Here is a 15,659-nt window from a genome sequence, read left to right as displayed (position 1 = left end):
GGAAAGGCTGAGCTGTGACGGAAACATGGCTAACTGTGGCTGTCACGTCAATATAGACGACAGCCGTGCTTTCCCACAGATGTTTCAGTTCATCAGATGAGATCTGGGTCTCTCCAATTTCAGGCATATTTTTTCAGACAGTCAAAAGGAGGTTCCTGCAGGATGGCCAGGATCATCACTGAACTTAGTTTATACTTTTATTTCAGCGGGGGTGTGGAGATGTACAACACCATCATCCTTCGACAGGCTCTCTGTGGCAGGCCCGCAACAGTTGACTGAGACATGCCAGATTTAATTCATGGCTGTCAAGACCTACAAAGAGTGCAAGCACACCACTTCATTTAACGGGGACATATTATGACATTTATTGTTAAGTTGTGATAGTTTTATGGTCCATACATAACATGTTTATTCATTTCTGTGCACAAAATCCCACTCATGTAAAGCAATTAAAGCTCTTGACATTTTCAGTACCTTCCAGAATGAGTTGTTTATGGACTCTGTCACTTTAAGAAAAATAGCTGGAGCTGGCCACGCCCACCTACCCCCCACTCAACCCTTGTTTATGCTCCTCTGTCAACAACTTTGCGCTCACACACACAGATTTGATGGAGGTATGTTCCTTTAATACTTCTCCCTTGCTGTGTCGGTGTAAAGCAATTTTCTGCCAGGACAGCAGAGGGCGGAGCGCTTTTGAACACAGACAAATTTGCCCTCCACCTCTTCGTCAAGTCATCACCTCTAAATTCACGTTTCCCGTAATTTCCTGACACGAATAAAAAGTTTGCCGCATATCTTTGTACTTCTTCAGTGGTGCATTAACGTTTATTTCGTATGACTTTTTACGTGAGACCTTCTTCAATCTGCTCTGTGTCTGTCGCTAGATATGTTCGGCTCTGGCTTTATTATTATTTTTTAGAGGGAATGGCAGCGTTCTGACCAATCACAGGCTTGCGGTCTCTGTTGCTTTCCACAGGTACCGGTAGTTCCAAAAAGGGGCTCTACTCCATCCGTCACTGCGATCCTGCTGGACAATGATAATGGCTTTTTGTAACACTTCCTATGTAATTAATAATGGCACCACACCGGTGCAGACGGAGAAGTATAAGCTAGGCTTCAGGCTGCTATAAGCTGAGAATCTCTGCCCTCTGGGAGGGGCTTGGAGTAAAAATGCTGCTCCCCCAGCAGGAGCTTGCTTTTGCACAATGGAGGTGGTTTGATTCTAATTTCTCTTTTGTGACATCACAAATGAGAAATTATTGAAACAGGTTGTTTTAGGCACATTTTTCCTAAAACTAACCAACCACAGAAAACAGATGGACTTCTTTCTCCATTTTTGGAGTGTTTATAGTGGCAGTAGAGATGCACATAGCAGCAAAAAAGGAAGCAAAAGGTAAGTTTTGCATAATTTGTCCCCTTTAAATTTGAAAAAAAAAAAAAAAACATCAAAACAAGTGCTGATGACATCTAGCCACAGACATGTGGCAGATCGAAGAACATCTTGCGGAAAAACTTCAAGGGTTTGAACATTTAAACGGCCTTGAGTTCAAAGCTGTGCAGCAGGAAGTAAATTGCAGAGAGACAGAACTGCAATGGTTACAGGATGCTCTCAGCTGGCCTTGGGGTGGACGTGCTTAACAAGACATATTTTAAATATTGAGGAAATGGAGGAATCTGACAGGAAAACGTGTCTGTTGCTATGTGTGCGTGTCTCTGCATCCCGCTGATAACATTTAAACAACGCTGCATCCCAGAGAGCTGCTGCTCCTCCACATCAAAGTGTGCCAGTGGAGGTGATCCGGTCGACTGGTGAGGCTGCTCCTTCATCATCTGCAAGTAGAGGTGATTCGGGCATATCCAGAGTGGATGCCAACACTGGGAACAACTGCTGCTCCGAACACCCAGACCTGGAAAAGAGGAGGAAGATGAGTACGAGTGGAAACAACGTCAGGAGTTTAAAACAATCACACCCTAAAGTTTGGTGAAGTTTGAATGATGTGACAAGCAATAAGACATGTTCAGAGCTGCAAACTGCACTCACCCCAGGGGTTCCCACTAATCTCACTTGGTACCCGTCAGGGCTTTTTTTTTTTTTACCATGCCTTAAATATCTTAGGTGTGTTCTTGCTGTGTCTTTCTAATTCCATGCTTTCGTTCTTTTTTAAACACAGAAACAGTTTTGTTTACCTGTTATTGACGCTACAGTTTCGCCGACGGCTGCCGGCTTCTTCAGGCTGACGCTGATGGTGGCGCGTCACTTCCTTCTCCGTTTATCTGCGGGCAGCAGAGGACGTTGTCGCCCTCTACTGCCCGCTCTCCCCTCTCCGACGAGCAGCAAAAGAAGAAGCAGAAAGTACAATAAAAAAGTCAGCCGTAACAGATCATTGCTTAAGAGAAAACCATATAATGGACTGGGACAGCACACGGATCATAACCACCGAACAACAAAAATACAAAAGATGGATCAAGGAAGCAATCGAGATAAGGAGACGTGGATGTGGGACCATGAACAGGGACAACGGAGTTTACACGCTGGACCACGCATGGGACTGCATCGTCGGAGAGGGGAGAGCGGGCAGTAGAGGGCGACAACGTCCTCTGCTGCCCGCAGATAAACGGAGAAGGAAATGACGCGCCACCATCAGCGTCAGCCTGAAGAAGCCGGCAGCTGTCGGCGAAACTGTAGCGTCAATAACAGGTAAACAAAACTGTTTCTGTGTTTAAAAAGAACGAAAGCATGGATGCCTTAAATATGTCTCATGATTCTGTCCATGGTTCTCTTGGTGGAAAGCAAAGAGCAAAAAAATCCCTCCAAAAGACCCTTGATCCTGCAAGGTTGAGAAACTCGTGTTTTCTCTCCTTTATTGAGGTTTAAAAACGAGGATTTGAGTATTTTTTATTAATTTTCCAAGGCGTTGCTTCTCTGTGTGCACATTCAGTTCTCAGAGAAAGCCTAAACTCAGTCAAAGGAAGTTAACGTTTCAATGTTTGAAGACACAATGACTACGTTTACACGCAGCCAGTAACCCTTTTAAAACACGAATATTCACAATAACCCGGTTCCGCAGGTCCATGTAAACACCGCCAAAAACCCGGATATGCTCATAACCGGGTTTTTAAAAACCTGGTTACTACACCTGGGGTAACCCTTTTCTAACCCGAATGTTTGGTCGTGTAAACGCGTATCGGGATATCCCCATCGAAGTGTGTGTTCTGCACATGCTCTGTTCGCAAGGAATCTTGGTCTTTTGAGTAGCGAGACGTCTTGTATGCGCCAGAACACCAGAAGTAAACAACAAGTTTGGAGCAACATGGCGAGTCGCGGCACAGCACCACACTTTTGGAGTGACGAGGAAACTAAAGCGCAAACAAACGCGGTCGCTATCTCTTCCGAACTGGGAAACATGTTGTTGTTTTCACGGATACCGGAACAAGAAGAACCAGAAATGACACATATTGCGTCTGGACGTAGTCCGTACGTCCTGACGCTACCCCAACGTCCGCATTTAAATCGGGTTATGCAAGTTAGAGGTAACTCTTTCTATTTATGCTTGTAAACGGGTTATTCTGATCAACTCAGAAACCCGAATCCCGACCTTAACCCGACCATAACCCGATCATAACCCGATCATAACCCGGATATTGGCTGCATGTAAACGTAGTCAGTATCACAAACCCTCACATTCCAGTTCTATTTGACTTTGGAACATGTAAGACTGAGAAAGTGCTACTATGAATTAAAGATATGCAGAGATACTGACAAAGAGATTGAAAGACAGGAGGGGAGAGAGAGAGAGAGAGAGAGAGAGAGAGAGAGAGAGAGAGAGAGAGAGAGAGAGAGGGCAGAATGCCAGGAATCAGATGAGCTCATTGTTAAAACAGGGATTTCCACATTTCCGTGTGTGTGTGTGTGTGTGTGTGTGTGTGTGTGTGTGTGTGTGTGTGTGTGTGTGTGTGTGTGTGCCCCAAGCCGTGACACAAAACTCAAAAACAAGAGTGTGGAGAACGATAAATCTGAAAGCTCAACTGCATCAAAACAGTTCAAACACAGATGAGGTTCTACAGTCACCTCTGATGCTGCCTCACTTACTGAGGAAGAAGAAATCGCATTAGGAAGGATGCTAATCATTTTGTTTCTAATAGAATTAATTTTACTCGTGAAAAATCCCATAAAGTCGTTGCTGCTGAGGGCTAAGGGAACAGATGGTTCAGAGCTATGATTCTGTGTAAGTTTAGCATCTGTACTGAAAAAAAATTAGGATTATTCTTATTCTCCTCAATTAGCGATGAAAAATATGCAGCATGTATCCTTCCTTTCAACACGAGTGAGACATCAGATGTTTTGTGATTATTTCACTGCAGAATTCTTACATGTTGCTCCTTTAGATTGGAGATATCGAGTGATGTGAAATTGACGACGATACAAAATTTGATAAATAATGCAACCTGGACCTGTTTTAAGAAGAACACGCCCTTCGCTCCTCCCTCCTAAAGGAGGTGAACTCTATTTCTCCCAACGGAGGCCTTTCAGGAAGCTGATTTGTGTGTGTTTGGGGCTTTTTATAGCACCAAACGTTTTGTTGCTCTGCTCCGGTGAAGTCCAGGACTATTGGGCTCTAAACTAACAGCAGCAGTGTTTTATTTAACAAAAGCAGCCAGGCGTGCTGATTGTGGAATGGCTGCTGGTCACGTGGCTCCAGGAAGAACCCTACCTCTGCTGTCAGGGCCAGGCCTGCGCGCGGTTGCCACGGCAACCTGGCCCGTCCCTGTGGCTCGCAGGGGAGGTGTTTTAAAGTTCGCAGCGTGTTAGTGCGTGTGAGGGGCGTGGAGTGGAGCCCGAGTCAACTCACGCCAAGAAATTGCACAACTCGCACTCAGTTTGCAGCTGCAGTAGGCGACAGCAGCATCCGACCCCCCTCTCCCAGGTGAACCATGGAAGAAGACGCGTCCGGCGCCCGGGCAAGCAGCAGCCTGTCGGGCAGCACCCACACCCTGGAGCAGCAGCAACCCGAATCCACGGAGGTCCTGGTCCCGAGCCGCTCCCCCGCCCCGTCCTCACCGGGCGCCACCACCGGGACCCTGTCCCGCTTCAGCCTGAGGAACCCGACCTCACCGGGACCGAGCAGCCCCGGTCAGGTGAGCGCCATCACCGTGGTGGCGCTGCTGGACAAGCTGGTGTTGATGCTGGAGACGGTGCAGGACAACCAGCGGAGGATGGAGCAGCGGCAGGGCGAGCTGGAGGGCGCCGTCAAGTTCCTGCAGGGCGACGTGACCCGCCTGAACAAGTCCCAGGCCCTCGCCAACGTCTCCGTCAACAAGCTGCTGGACAAGTCCCGCAAAGTCAGCGTGCACGTGAAGGAGGTGAAGGATCGCCTGGACAAGCAGGCCGTCCAGGTGAAGAAGCTGGAGTCGAACCACAACCACCTGCTGAAGAGGAACAACTTCAAAGTGCTCATCTTCCAGGTGAGGGCGGGAAACACCTGGAGCACCTGCGCTAGTACCCTAGAACCAAAAGTTGTAACCTGATGACGTCATCAGGTTGCTGCTTTTGGAGTGAGTGGTCCTGGTAAAGAGGTAAAGGTTGAGGAAGTTAAGTTAAAAATACATTTTAAAATAACTTTAGTTTAGAAGATTTAACAAAGTAAAAGTTCAAATTTTGATCTGACAACTCTTTGCTCTGTGTGTGTGTGTGTGTGTGTGTGCGCGCGCATGCGTGTGTGTGTTATATTTGCATTCTCATTTGCTTGTGATTGTGGGTGTGTGAGGGTACCTGTGCACTCACCGTAGCAACTGTAGTTGAAAAGCACCTTTTTTACATTTTCACATCTTCAGACTTGAGCCAAACAAACTAACGTAGAAAACACCAAGCAAGCCAAGCCAGACTAGTTCACTAGGCTACCAAGGTGGTGCAGAATGGGAGCCCATCACACACACACACACACACACACACACACGCACACGCACATGCACACGCACACACACACGCACACACACACAGAAGCCTCTCCTGTATTTGAGCGAAGATGGGTGTGTCTGGGAATGGAGCTACAGAGGATAATAGAGGAGGGCTTACGTCTAGATCTGTTTACACCCTTCAGGAAGAATTTAGGCAGACAGATGGGTCCTGGATGGATTTCCAGCTTCAGCTTCCATTTCACACTCTTTGGGGTAAAACTCTACCCCGGGATGAAGGAAGTTCCACCTAGGCATTACGACCATGAGCAAAATCTCCTCTAACATGGAAAAAGTTGCTTTGTTTGCCCAGAACCAAACGTCACAGAAGTTCAGGCGCACACGGGTGATTTTATTGTGAGCAGTTGTCATAAAACACATCTGACCATAAAAAACGATTCCGGACCGTTTGCTGTGGACGTTTCCATGTGACTGAGTGCACGCAGTGGCGGTTTTACCATTAGGCACAGGTCGGCGGCCGCCTGGGGCCCCCTTATGTTGGGGGCCCCCTAGCCCTGACTGCTGGCACCTCTCTGTTAATCCCACAATGGACTATTCCTTTAAGACGCCAATGCACAAACAGAAAGTAGTCATTCCACTCCAATCCAGGTGGTGGCAGTAATGCACCAAATTGTTGTTTGCCAAGTGCCTTAAGACCACAAATAAGAATAAGAAGAGAAAGCAGAAGAAGAAGAGAGGCGGGAGCGTTCGTAACAAACTCAAAGCGGTAGTCAAAACATGAAGCATGAAATGGGAGTTGTCCTCGTGGCTCCAATAAGAGAAAGAAGCAGCTCGCTTTAAAAAAGCTTTTATCGTCACTTCCAAAAGGGACGTCGTTTTTCTACGTAAACATCAAAAAGAAGCTGAAAAGGAAAGACAATGGAAAATGTTTAAAGGGAGGAAAACATAGACCAGAATGGAAAATAGAAGAAAAAAAAAGAAAGGCAAAAGCACAGGAGCGCTGACAGGAAGAAGAAAGCAGAGCAAACATTAAAGGTATTCAAAGGGTGAGAAAGACAGGAAAAAGAGGAGGACTAATAAAAAGTGCAAATAACTCGTGTCAGAAGAGGGGAGAGTTTCGCAAATCTAGTTAAAGATAAGACTGTCGAAAATTTTGTGTAAGGGGGCCCCTGTCTGTGTTCGACTTGGGCCCCCAAATGGCTAAATCCGCCTCTGAGTGCAGGGTTCCTTGTGCTCGTGTGTGTGTCCAGGTAAAGTAAAGGGGAGGCATTGTTGACACAAGCAGAGCTACTGAGAGCTCTTAACTGCTGTTATCTGGTTTCCCAGGTACTGAGGCTCTGTTGTTCCAGTGCAACAGGTGCCAAGACCGTAACCTGTACGAGCCGGCTCCATCTGCGGGCGGGGCACCGCCAGTAGAGACGCTGTAATCTCTGCTCTGTTTTGAAGGAAGTGGGATTGAAGCGGTTCGACTTCTCCTTGGTGCAGGGATAGTTTTTAAATTAGAATCTTGTCTCTGTTAAAATGATCAAAACTCCCGGGCCTGCCCAGGGGCATGGTGAGCTCAGATCAAGTGCATTCCTTAAACTTAATGTGGAGCTTCTGCAGAAGGGTGTTTATGAGGACAGGTATGACCCTAAAGGCGTGTGCACAGCGTGTGCGTGCATGCAACCTGCCCACTGGATGGTCAGGTGTTTGCAGTTAGAGATTGTAAATGAGCTGCCCGAGGGGAGGGAGTAATGAAGGAACAGAGTTCTTTGTCGACACCTATCTGCTTCGCCTCATCTCTCCTTTGTTTGTTCGTTTCTACTTCTCTCCTTGAACACTCCTCGGTTTGGATACAGCTGTCTCTGGTTGCACCACCTGTGCTGGTTCCCTCCGAACCCATGTGACAGCCCACGCTCTTTGATAACACACGTTTGCAACAGTTGCCGAACTCAACAGCATTGAGGCCCTTCTCTCTGCAACAAAGGTGATCCGAAACAGTCGTCCTCCTGTACGTGACCGCTGAGTTGGAAACACGGAGGACATCTGGGTAAACGGGTCAGGACCAGCTTTGGCCACAGTCGGTCAGACGAGGCAGCAATGTGTGATGCTCGGCTGCACCGCTACACAAAACAAGGACTAATGAGGACTTGATTACTGCTGCATGGGCTTTGTTTGCTTTTTGTGCACCAGTGTTTCTCCTGTCTCCTCGCGGTCTTGTCCTTGTACACACGCACATTTGAAACGTGAATAATTTCCCATCCTCCAGAGCCGTTTCACCATGTCCGGTTGGAAGAGGTAAACTATTGGCTCACAGACTTGTTTTTTTGTATTTTGAGTCCCTTTAAAGGCTCATTATTTGAGACTTACATTTACCCCGAAGATCTCACTGCTTATCTGAATTAGCATCACCGTGCAGTTTCATTTCCTGCAAAGGAATTCATTCTTTTTTGTCCGAGTAGTTCATAATTTCCACATTGCTTTTCATTCAAAACCATTCGGCGAAGCCGTGAGTCGAACGGGATTTAAGCACAGTGGGAGCTGTTCGGTCACTTTGCATGTGCGCGTGGTTTGGATGATATGTTTAGACACCATTTGGGGATGACTGGTGATTATGTGGATTTTTTTGGGTGCCTAATTGCAGGTATCCAGTGTGAGTTTTCACCAAGTATCTGTCAAAATAAAACTATCATATCTCTTTTGAGAAGGAAAAAAAAGTAACTCTGCATTTAAGTACACACACGATGTCTGCAGCTGGCGTTGCTGCAGCGTTTAGCCTTCATGTACATGAACCTTTCACAGCTTAAAGATGCAATGGCAAACTTGGAAAACAAGCTAGATTAAAACACATTTTCATGCCTTTTACTTACGTTCTAACGTAGCATAGCCATAAATAGATAATGGAGATAAAAAAAACAAAAAAAAAACACAATGAAGTGGTTCTCTCACATTTGTCTAAGAACCTTCGCCAATAACAGGACTCGGACCCTCTGTTGGGCCATCCGGTTGTCGGTCCCACCAAGCCACCGCATTTCCACATTTACCAGTGTCCTCCATTCACCCGCCTAGGCCTGGCTAGTACCACATAGTACCGTGTACAGCCGGTGTTTAAAAAAGAAACAGGATTTGTGACAATACTGTCATAAAAAAACTGCGGTGCTCTTAGAAAATAAAGATTAAGTATAAAGATAATAACTTAATGTGTTACAAAGTTATTGCAGAGAAAGTCGTCCATCCATAACATGCTATGTTGAAGCTGGAAAAGTAAAAATGCAGTTTTTTCTGGTGAAAAATCTTTGTAATAAGTTGTGTTTTTAATAAAAGGTGTTCATATTTGGGGCAGCAGTAGCTCAGGTGGTAGAGCGGGTTGCCTCATGATCGGAGGGTCGTGGGTTCGATTCCAGCTCCCGCCAGGGGTATCCTGCCGTTGTGTCCTTGGGCAAGACACTTCACCCAACTTGCCTGTGTTAGTGGTGGTCAGAGGGGCCGACGGCGCCAAACGGCAGCCTCGCCTCTGTCAGACCTCCCCAGGGCGGCTGTGGCTACAAGTAGCTTACCATCACTGGCAGTGTGTGAATGTGAGGGCGTGTGGGAAGCGTCTTTGGGGGTCTAGAAAAGCGCTATATAAGTTCAATGCATTATTATTATTATTATTATTATTATATTATGTACATTCTATTTTCAGTAATGATAGTGTTTGGAATTCAGTCTCTGAACGTGAAAGTGACGTCTTTAATGGCTTTCTTCATACATTTTTTGTACTGGTAATACTGTACACTGTGGTAAAATGAGGAGAAAGTTTTAACAGTATCAACATTTTGATACGGCCCAAGCCTGATGCTACCACTTCAGCTTTAGGACAAACGACCAAAGTCCCAAAAACAAAAACACCGTTTGAAGTCATGGACAACAAAAGAAGTTTCAACCGAGAAAAGTGCAACTTGTGTTTAGTACTGTCTCGTTTCCCCGGCGATGCGGGTTTCCGGTTCAGGCACAGGCATCCCAGGCAAAACACCCGAGGGGAGGGGTTCGTTTTTTCTGACTGCGTTTTCTTTTAAAACCTAGCTTGTTTGCAGATTCGCTACGACAGCTTTAAAAGAGTATTTTTTGTTTTACACAACATTTACATCCAACATCTTATTCTGCTGCATTCTTACCACAGACTCTTTGACATTTGGTTTGTTTTTCTGCCAACTGTAAGAGCTTCTGTGCACTGAGTTCACCTTTTAAACACCATGAAGCAAAGCCTGTTTGTCCTTTCAGTCAGCTGACGCTCTAAGAAAACTAGTGTTGGTGTTGTCGGCCTCGCCCCTAACTTCACCTGTAGTTTTTGCCTAACCAGGGTTGAGAATGCTAAACCAAAGCACCCTGCTTGCTCCAGTCTGTGCATGCAAATAACCGTTCTAGCAACATTTCACCTCAACACGACAAAATTAGGAAAACATGCTTTTAATCTTTTGGATTTTCCTTCCTGAGTGGTAAGGTCTCTGGGAGGTGGACATTAGAGTGAAACCAGAGCTCGTATTGTGTTCCATGACTGGGGAATCCGATTCGTCTCCACAGGTTGGAGCAGGCTGCAGGGCACAGCAAAAAAATCTTGCTCTGCGTGTCCACCTTGGAAATGAAACCTAACACCAGCCGAAGGCGGCTCTGAGTGTTCCAGATATGTTGCACCGACATGTCAAAAAGCTTTTCTTACATGTTCAAAAGGAGTAGATCTGTGCTGTTATACTTTATTATAACTGTAAATAAACCAGTTCTATGTGGTTCAGATCTTATTTACAGGCACATTTTAATACAATCTAGGTCAAATTATGTTTGAAGAAGTGTGCATATGCTCATCCAGGGGCGGATTTAGGACTGAAGAAGATCCGGGGCTTAACACGCACTAGTCAACATCATATATATGTGACTTGTACCACATAATGTTTAATCTGAAGCTACATATTCAGCATATTCAGGGCAGAGTATTGTTCCTGTTAGTGTTTAGTGTGAGATGATAGTAAATATTCCCGCTCTTTCTCCAACAACTTTTCCTGATAGTAAGCTAACTTTAGGCAAACCAGCAGCACAACAAATATTTTCTAATAAGACTCACAAACCTGAGTCAACACCAGTCTCATCAAAGCTGGGGTTCTGTCGCCGTACTTTTGGTCTAAAACACGTCCTTATGTCCATCTTCACTCATGCGTTTCAGGCAGAGAGTGTAGAAGAAGCCGGCTGCTGAAGGGCTTCTTCTGCAGTGGTGGAGGCTCAGGCAGGCTGTATACAAACTACTGCCAGCTGCTCCCTCTCTGTTGGACTTTGGTACTGCATGTTACTTCCGCGATTTAGATCCGGGGCTTTTCATAAAACATCCGGGGCTTCAGCCCAAGTAGCCGGGCCTAACGCCGCCCCTGTGCTCATCAGTGGATGAAAACGTATTTTGAGAGAAAAGCCGTCTCCAGCTGCTCATGTCAATAATGCGAGTGTGCAGCCTGAATGAATGAGGAGGTTTGTTTATGGTTGCTGCTTTGTTATCAGTTTTACTTTTCCTTTGGGGTTCATTCCTCAGATAATCCTTTGAGTTTCCAAACAATATGGCAGAACAAAGAGAGAAAGATAAATGTGGTGAGAAAAAAGACGAGCAGAGGCACACCGCAGGTTTTGTATCGCTCCACTGGTGACAACACAACAGCGACTTTCGACTGGGAGTTTAAAGTTTTCCGTCTATGCGTGCAAATGAGACTGTACTTTTATGTTGCCTGGTACAGGTTCGACAAGTCTGATCAACTGTTTCAGTCTCGGAGGCAACTGCATGTAACTGCAGATCCCTCCGGTAAAATATCAGCTCAGCTTTAATCACACGGACGATGATGTTAATGTCAGAGGCTCTGAGTGAAAGTCCTCAGCACGTTCATCATGAAAGATTCGGTTTTCTACCAGAGTTACCCAAGTCGTTTGAAATCATGTTGAGTTCTCTGTATGTTTAAAACCTTGTTGTGAAACTTTTAGGAGCGTTATGATGCTGCGTCCCGACTCACAGCGTCGGCTGCGGCGGACAGTGCTTCTTTTGTCTTGGAAAGGCCAACAGCACATATTTAGCATGTTTTTTATTTTAGGGTTGCTATTAATAAGTTAAAGAGCAGCTTCACAGAAAAACCATTTTTTACTAATTTTTGAAAATAATCAGTCTCTCTGAGTGTTTCATGCAGGCTGAACATGAAAATAGTCTCCTACACCTATCTCCTGCATTAGCTTCTGATAGAAAACAGACGGTGAAACTCTAGGATTAGAAAAAGATCTACATCACCCTGTCACTTAACATTCATGGACTCATCCATCTGGACTCACGATGGGGAAGGCTGTTGTTGGTTTAGCGTCCAGAAAACAGCAGAGAACGTCTTGGCTAGTAGAAGCTAACCATTAGCATTAGCAACTCCTTCAGGATTGAGTTATTTGTGAAGAAAAAACATCAATAGAGTCAACGGTAGAGTCACTTTGATGTTATCCAATCAGAGGAGAGATGTCCAAATATCAGGAAACAAGATTCCAAATCCTGCCGTCAAACGCCCGGAACACACCAGATGCAGAAGCGTGACAATGCGCCGCAAAGCGCCGTGTAACGACAAGCGCTTTTAATTAACACACCCGTACCCATACGCTCTCGGTCACATCAGCTGCGAAGCACCACGAAGGCTCGCACCGTGCAGCGATCGTTTCGGCGTGAGCCCTACCTTTTTCGCGAGCCGTGAGTGATCCGCGTCAATTCTGGCAGGAAGTCAAATCAAAGCAGAAGAGGCAGGCCGGTAAATTTAACAAAATAAAATAACATGTTCAAAATTAAACGCCACAATAGATGAATGTGATAAATTTTGTGTATCAGACTAGAGAGATGAAAATGAACAAGCACACACACACACACACACACACACACACACACACACACACACACACACACACACACACACACACACTCCTGCCGAGAAACACGGCATTTCCATAAATTTAAATGCAGTTTTTACAGCAAAAGATGGATTTAATAAATGGGAATACAAACAAATACGCAGCGGCAGAATCAGTGCAGTTTCTGATATCAACAAGTGGGACAAACTGGTTACACACACAGCAAGGGCACGGGGGTGGGGTGGGGTGGTTTGGAAAACAGTAGGCATGAGCAGAAGCGCTCGTTGAAAATTCTCGCCTGATGTGAACAGAGGAGGAGCGGACAGCGCACGGACTTTGTGAGCGGTCCACTTCGAGGCTTCGCAGCTGGTGTGTTACGGGTGTGAAGCTACTTTCTCCATGCTGAAACAGGTGCACCGGAGCTTTTTTCCCCATACTTTCCAAGCATTCGTCCCTACTAGAAACCACAGCAGATGTGTTCAATATGTGAGTGAAGAAATGCTTTTTCCATTTCTGTTGGTGGATGGATTGTTTCTCATTTCTCAACAACAACCATCGAACAGCAAGGTGAATAATTTAACAGCTAAAAAGATAAAAACTACAAACTTCATGTTAATGGAAAAATGCGCGCCGCGTTTCCTGGTAATATTTTAAACCAGGATCATGTCATTTAGAGAAACTATGGAGGTTAAACCCTTTTTGACACGACTAGGGATGGTCGAGTCCCGTGCAAACGTTGGGCCGTGTTAGCTCTCTGTCGACTTGTTTTGTTTTCTGAAATTTGTAAATGCAGCACGTCTCCAGATAACACAACGATTTTCTTGTTTTACTATGAACATGCACGACCTTTAACCTCTGCATTGTGTAAACACCATCCACTTGTAAACAGATTTATCAACAATGCCCACGTTGTCTCCAAACTGGGCTTATCAAACAATGCCTCTGATATGAATAAAAATGGTTTTGTGCTGCTGGATCGTAGAAGATAGAAAGTCCCAAACCGAGTCATCGGAAGTGGAGAAACTGGAGCTGTAAACGTGCTGGGCTCTGCACTGCCGTAGGGATTCTTTACACCCCTTTTACCTCTTTGAGAAGTGAAGCAAAACAAGCTGAGAAAGTTTACTGATGCAATCTGGTGGCTGACGAGGAAGTGAGTGACGCGGCTCCTAGAGTGATGTTATTGTCAGAACTCTCTGGCTGTAGGAGGATTGAGACGTGTGTCATGAAACGTGAAACACATCGTAATCCAAAGCCTGTAATTGGTTCTAAATTATGGGTTTTCTCCGATGTTCGTCACCATTGGTGTCACCTGAAAGAAGATCAACCACTCTAACACCTGTAACATCATTTATGCTCCTTTACTGGGCAGCACGTTGGCTGGCCTCGGCCGTGTAGAAACGTGCTTTATAAATAAAATGGAATGGAGCATCTCTTCTCTCCTGAATTGTGTCATGTGATTACAAAAGGCCAGCTAACGCTCTGTGTCCTCTTCAGCATACGGGAGGGGTGTGAAAGTTAAAGAATGCCTAAACTTGTTGTGCAACTGTTTTTGGGCATTTAGCCTAGAGGCGTGTTGAAGAGCTGGCACGGAGATGCTGAAAGAGATATTTATGACCATCAGAGTCACAGGTTGGAGGGATGGAAAGGCTGGGATCCCTGCAAGTAAATTCTGTATGTTAGGCATCGTTGGTTCATTTATAAATGTTTGCGTGTAGATTTCCATGTACTGTGCATTAGGAGTTTATCTTGTTTTGGTTTGCACAGACCACGGACAAATCACAGAATTCCATTTGCTTTCCTTCCTCCTTCCTTCCTGTACTCACAGATGGCTCATCATGCAGTCTGGGTAGGGTGGAGTGGGGGGTGTTGGTGGGCAACCACCCACCAACACCCCCCACTCCACCCTACCCAGAAGGGCTGAACTGTAAAACATCTCTTTGCTCTTTAAAGGGAAGGATATGCTGTAATCAAAACGTATGCAGATGAAGGAAAAAAGGGCACTCGCGTTTCAGATAATGAAACCATTAGCTTGGGTGCTATAGTGCAACAGGCTTTGGATTAGCGTTTTATATAAACCCAATTTACAGATGGAGTTCTTTGGAGATTAGCAACTGATCTGCATCTCACTAGAAGCAAACATGCGTATGTGAAGCATTTCTGCGTGTAATGTAGCCTTCATTTGGTGAATTCCCTGCTGGAGGCCACTGACTTACTGCCTTGGTATTAATAGTCGGCACAAAAATCTATTAGTGTATGAGGGGATGGACAAAAATCTGATGTCAGTTGCTGTCAATTAGAGGTAGATCAATATTCTACATTATACTGGCATCGGCCGGTGTCGGTACAGGATCTGCTCGGGTGCAAAATTGGCTCGGGGTCCGTCGACTGCCGATGACGTCTAAGTAGTTGATTGGCTGAACACGAACCTTACGGAATTACGTAATCACGTTACGTTGGTCCAGGCAAATCTTTCTGTTGGAAAGATGGACAACTTTTACAAAGAAATCCATCATTACCTCTTTGAAAATACACTTTTAGCATAGAGCTGCGTGTATATTAGGGCTGAACGATTAACTGCATGTGCAATTAAATTGCGATGTGACAAAAGGAGATTTTCTAATCGCAAAGGCTGCAATTTGGCAGCGAGTGGTTAGCGCAATGCTAATATACATGGAAAAACCCATAGGAATGCTAATGCTAATATCGCCGATTACATTATTAAAAATTATGAATTAGAAACGTGCCAGATGATTACATTTGGAGTCTAATAGAAAGTAAAACTACCATCAATCAAATAAGTACAGACAGGTATTTTAGTACAGCCAGAAAACTTTTAACTCCAGAGTTTTGGCTAGCAGCTATGAGCGTAACTGAACTAC

At 45.3% G+C, this 15,659-nt stretch overlaps 1 protein-coding gene and 1 long non-coding RNA gene across 2 annotated transcripts in view; one reads left to right on the top strand and one right to left on the bottom strand.

Moving 5' to 3' along the window:
* Positions 1-340: 340 nt before the first annotated feature.
* Positions 341-2,619, bottom strand: LOC129164879 (uncharacterized). The gene is made up of 2 exons (XR_008564343.2): positions 2,188-2,619; positions 341-1,907 (listed from the first exon to the last, which is right to left on the bottom strand). It is a non-coding gene; the product is annotated as an uncharacterized lncRNA (long non-coding RNA).
* A 2,211-nt stretch (positions 2,620-4,830) lies between these two features.
* Positions 4,831-15,659, top strand: part of LOC107389372 (caveolae-associated protein 2) — a 22,936-nt gene continuing 12,107 nt past the window's right edge. The window contains exon 1 of the mRNA XM_015965488.3: positions 4,831-5,463. Within this exon, the coding sequence (XP_015820974.1) occupies positions 4,933-5,463 (531 nt within the window). The 5' untranslated portion in view covers positions 4,831-4,932. The remainder of the gene's footprint in view (positions 5,464-15,659) is intronic.

The sequence above is a fragment of the Nothobranchius furzeri genome, chromosome 14 (assembly GCF_043380555.1).
Source record: "Nothobranchius furzeri strain GRZ-AD chromosome 14, NfurGRZ-RIMD1, whole genome shotgun sequence".
In the NCBI taxonomy this organism is placed as follows: Eukaryota; Metazoa; Chordata; class Actinopteri; order Cyprinodontiformes; family Nothobranchiidae; genus Nothobranchius; species Nothobranchius furzeri.
This window is presented reverse-complemented; position numbering and strand designations above follow the sequence as displayed.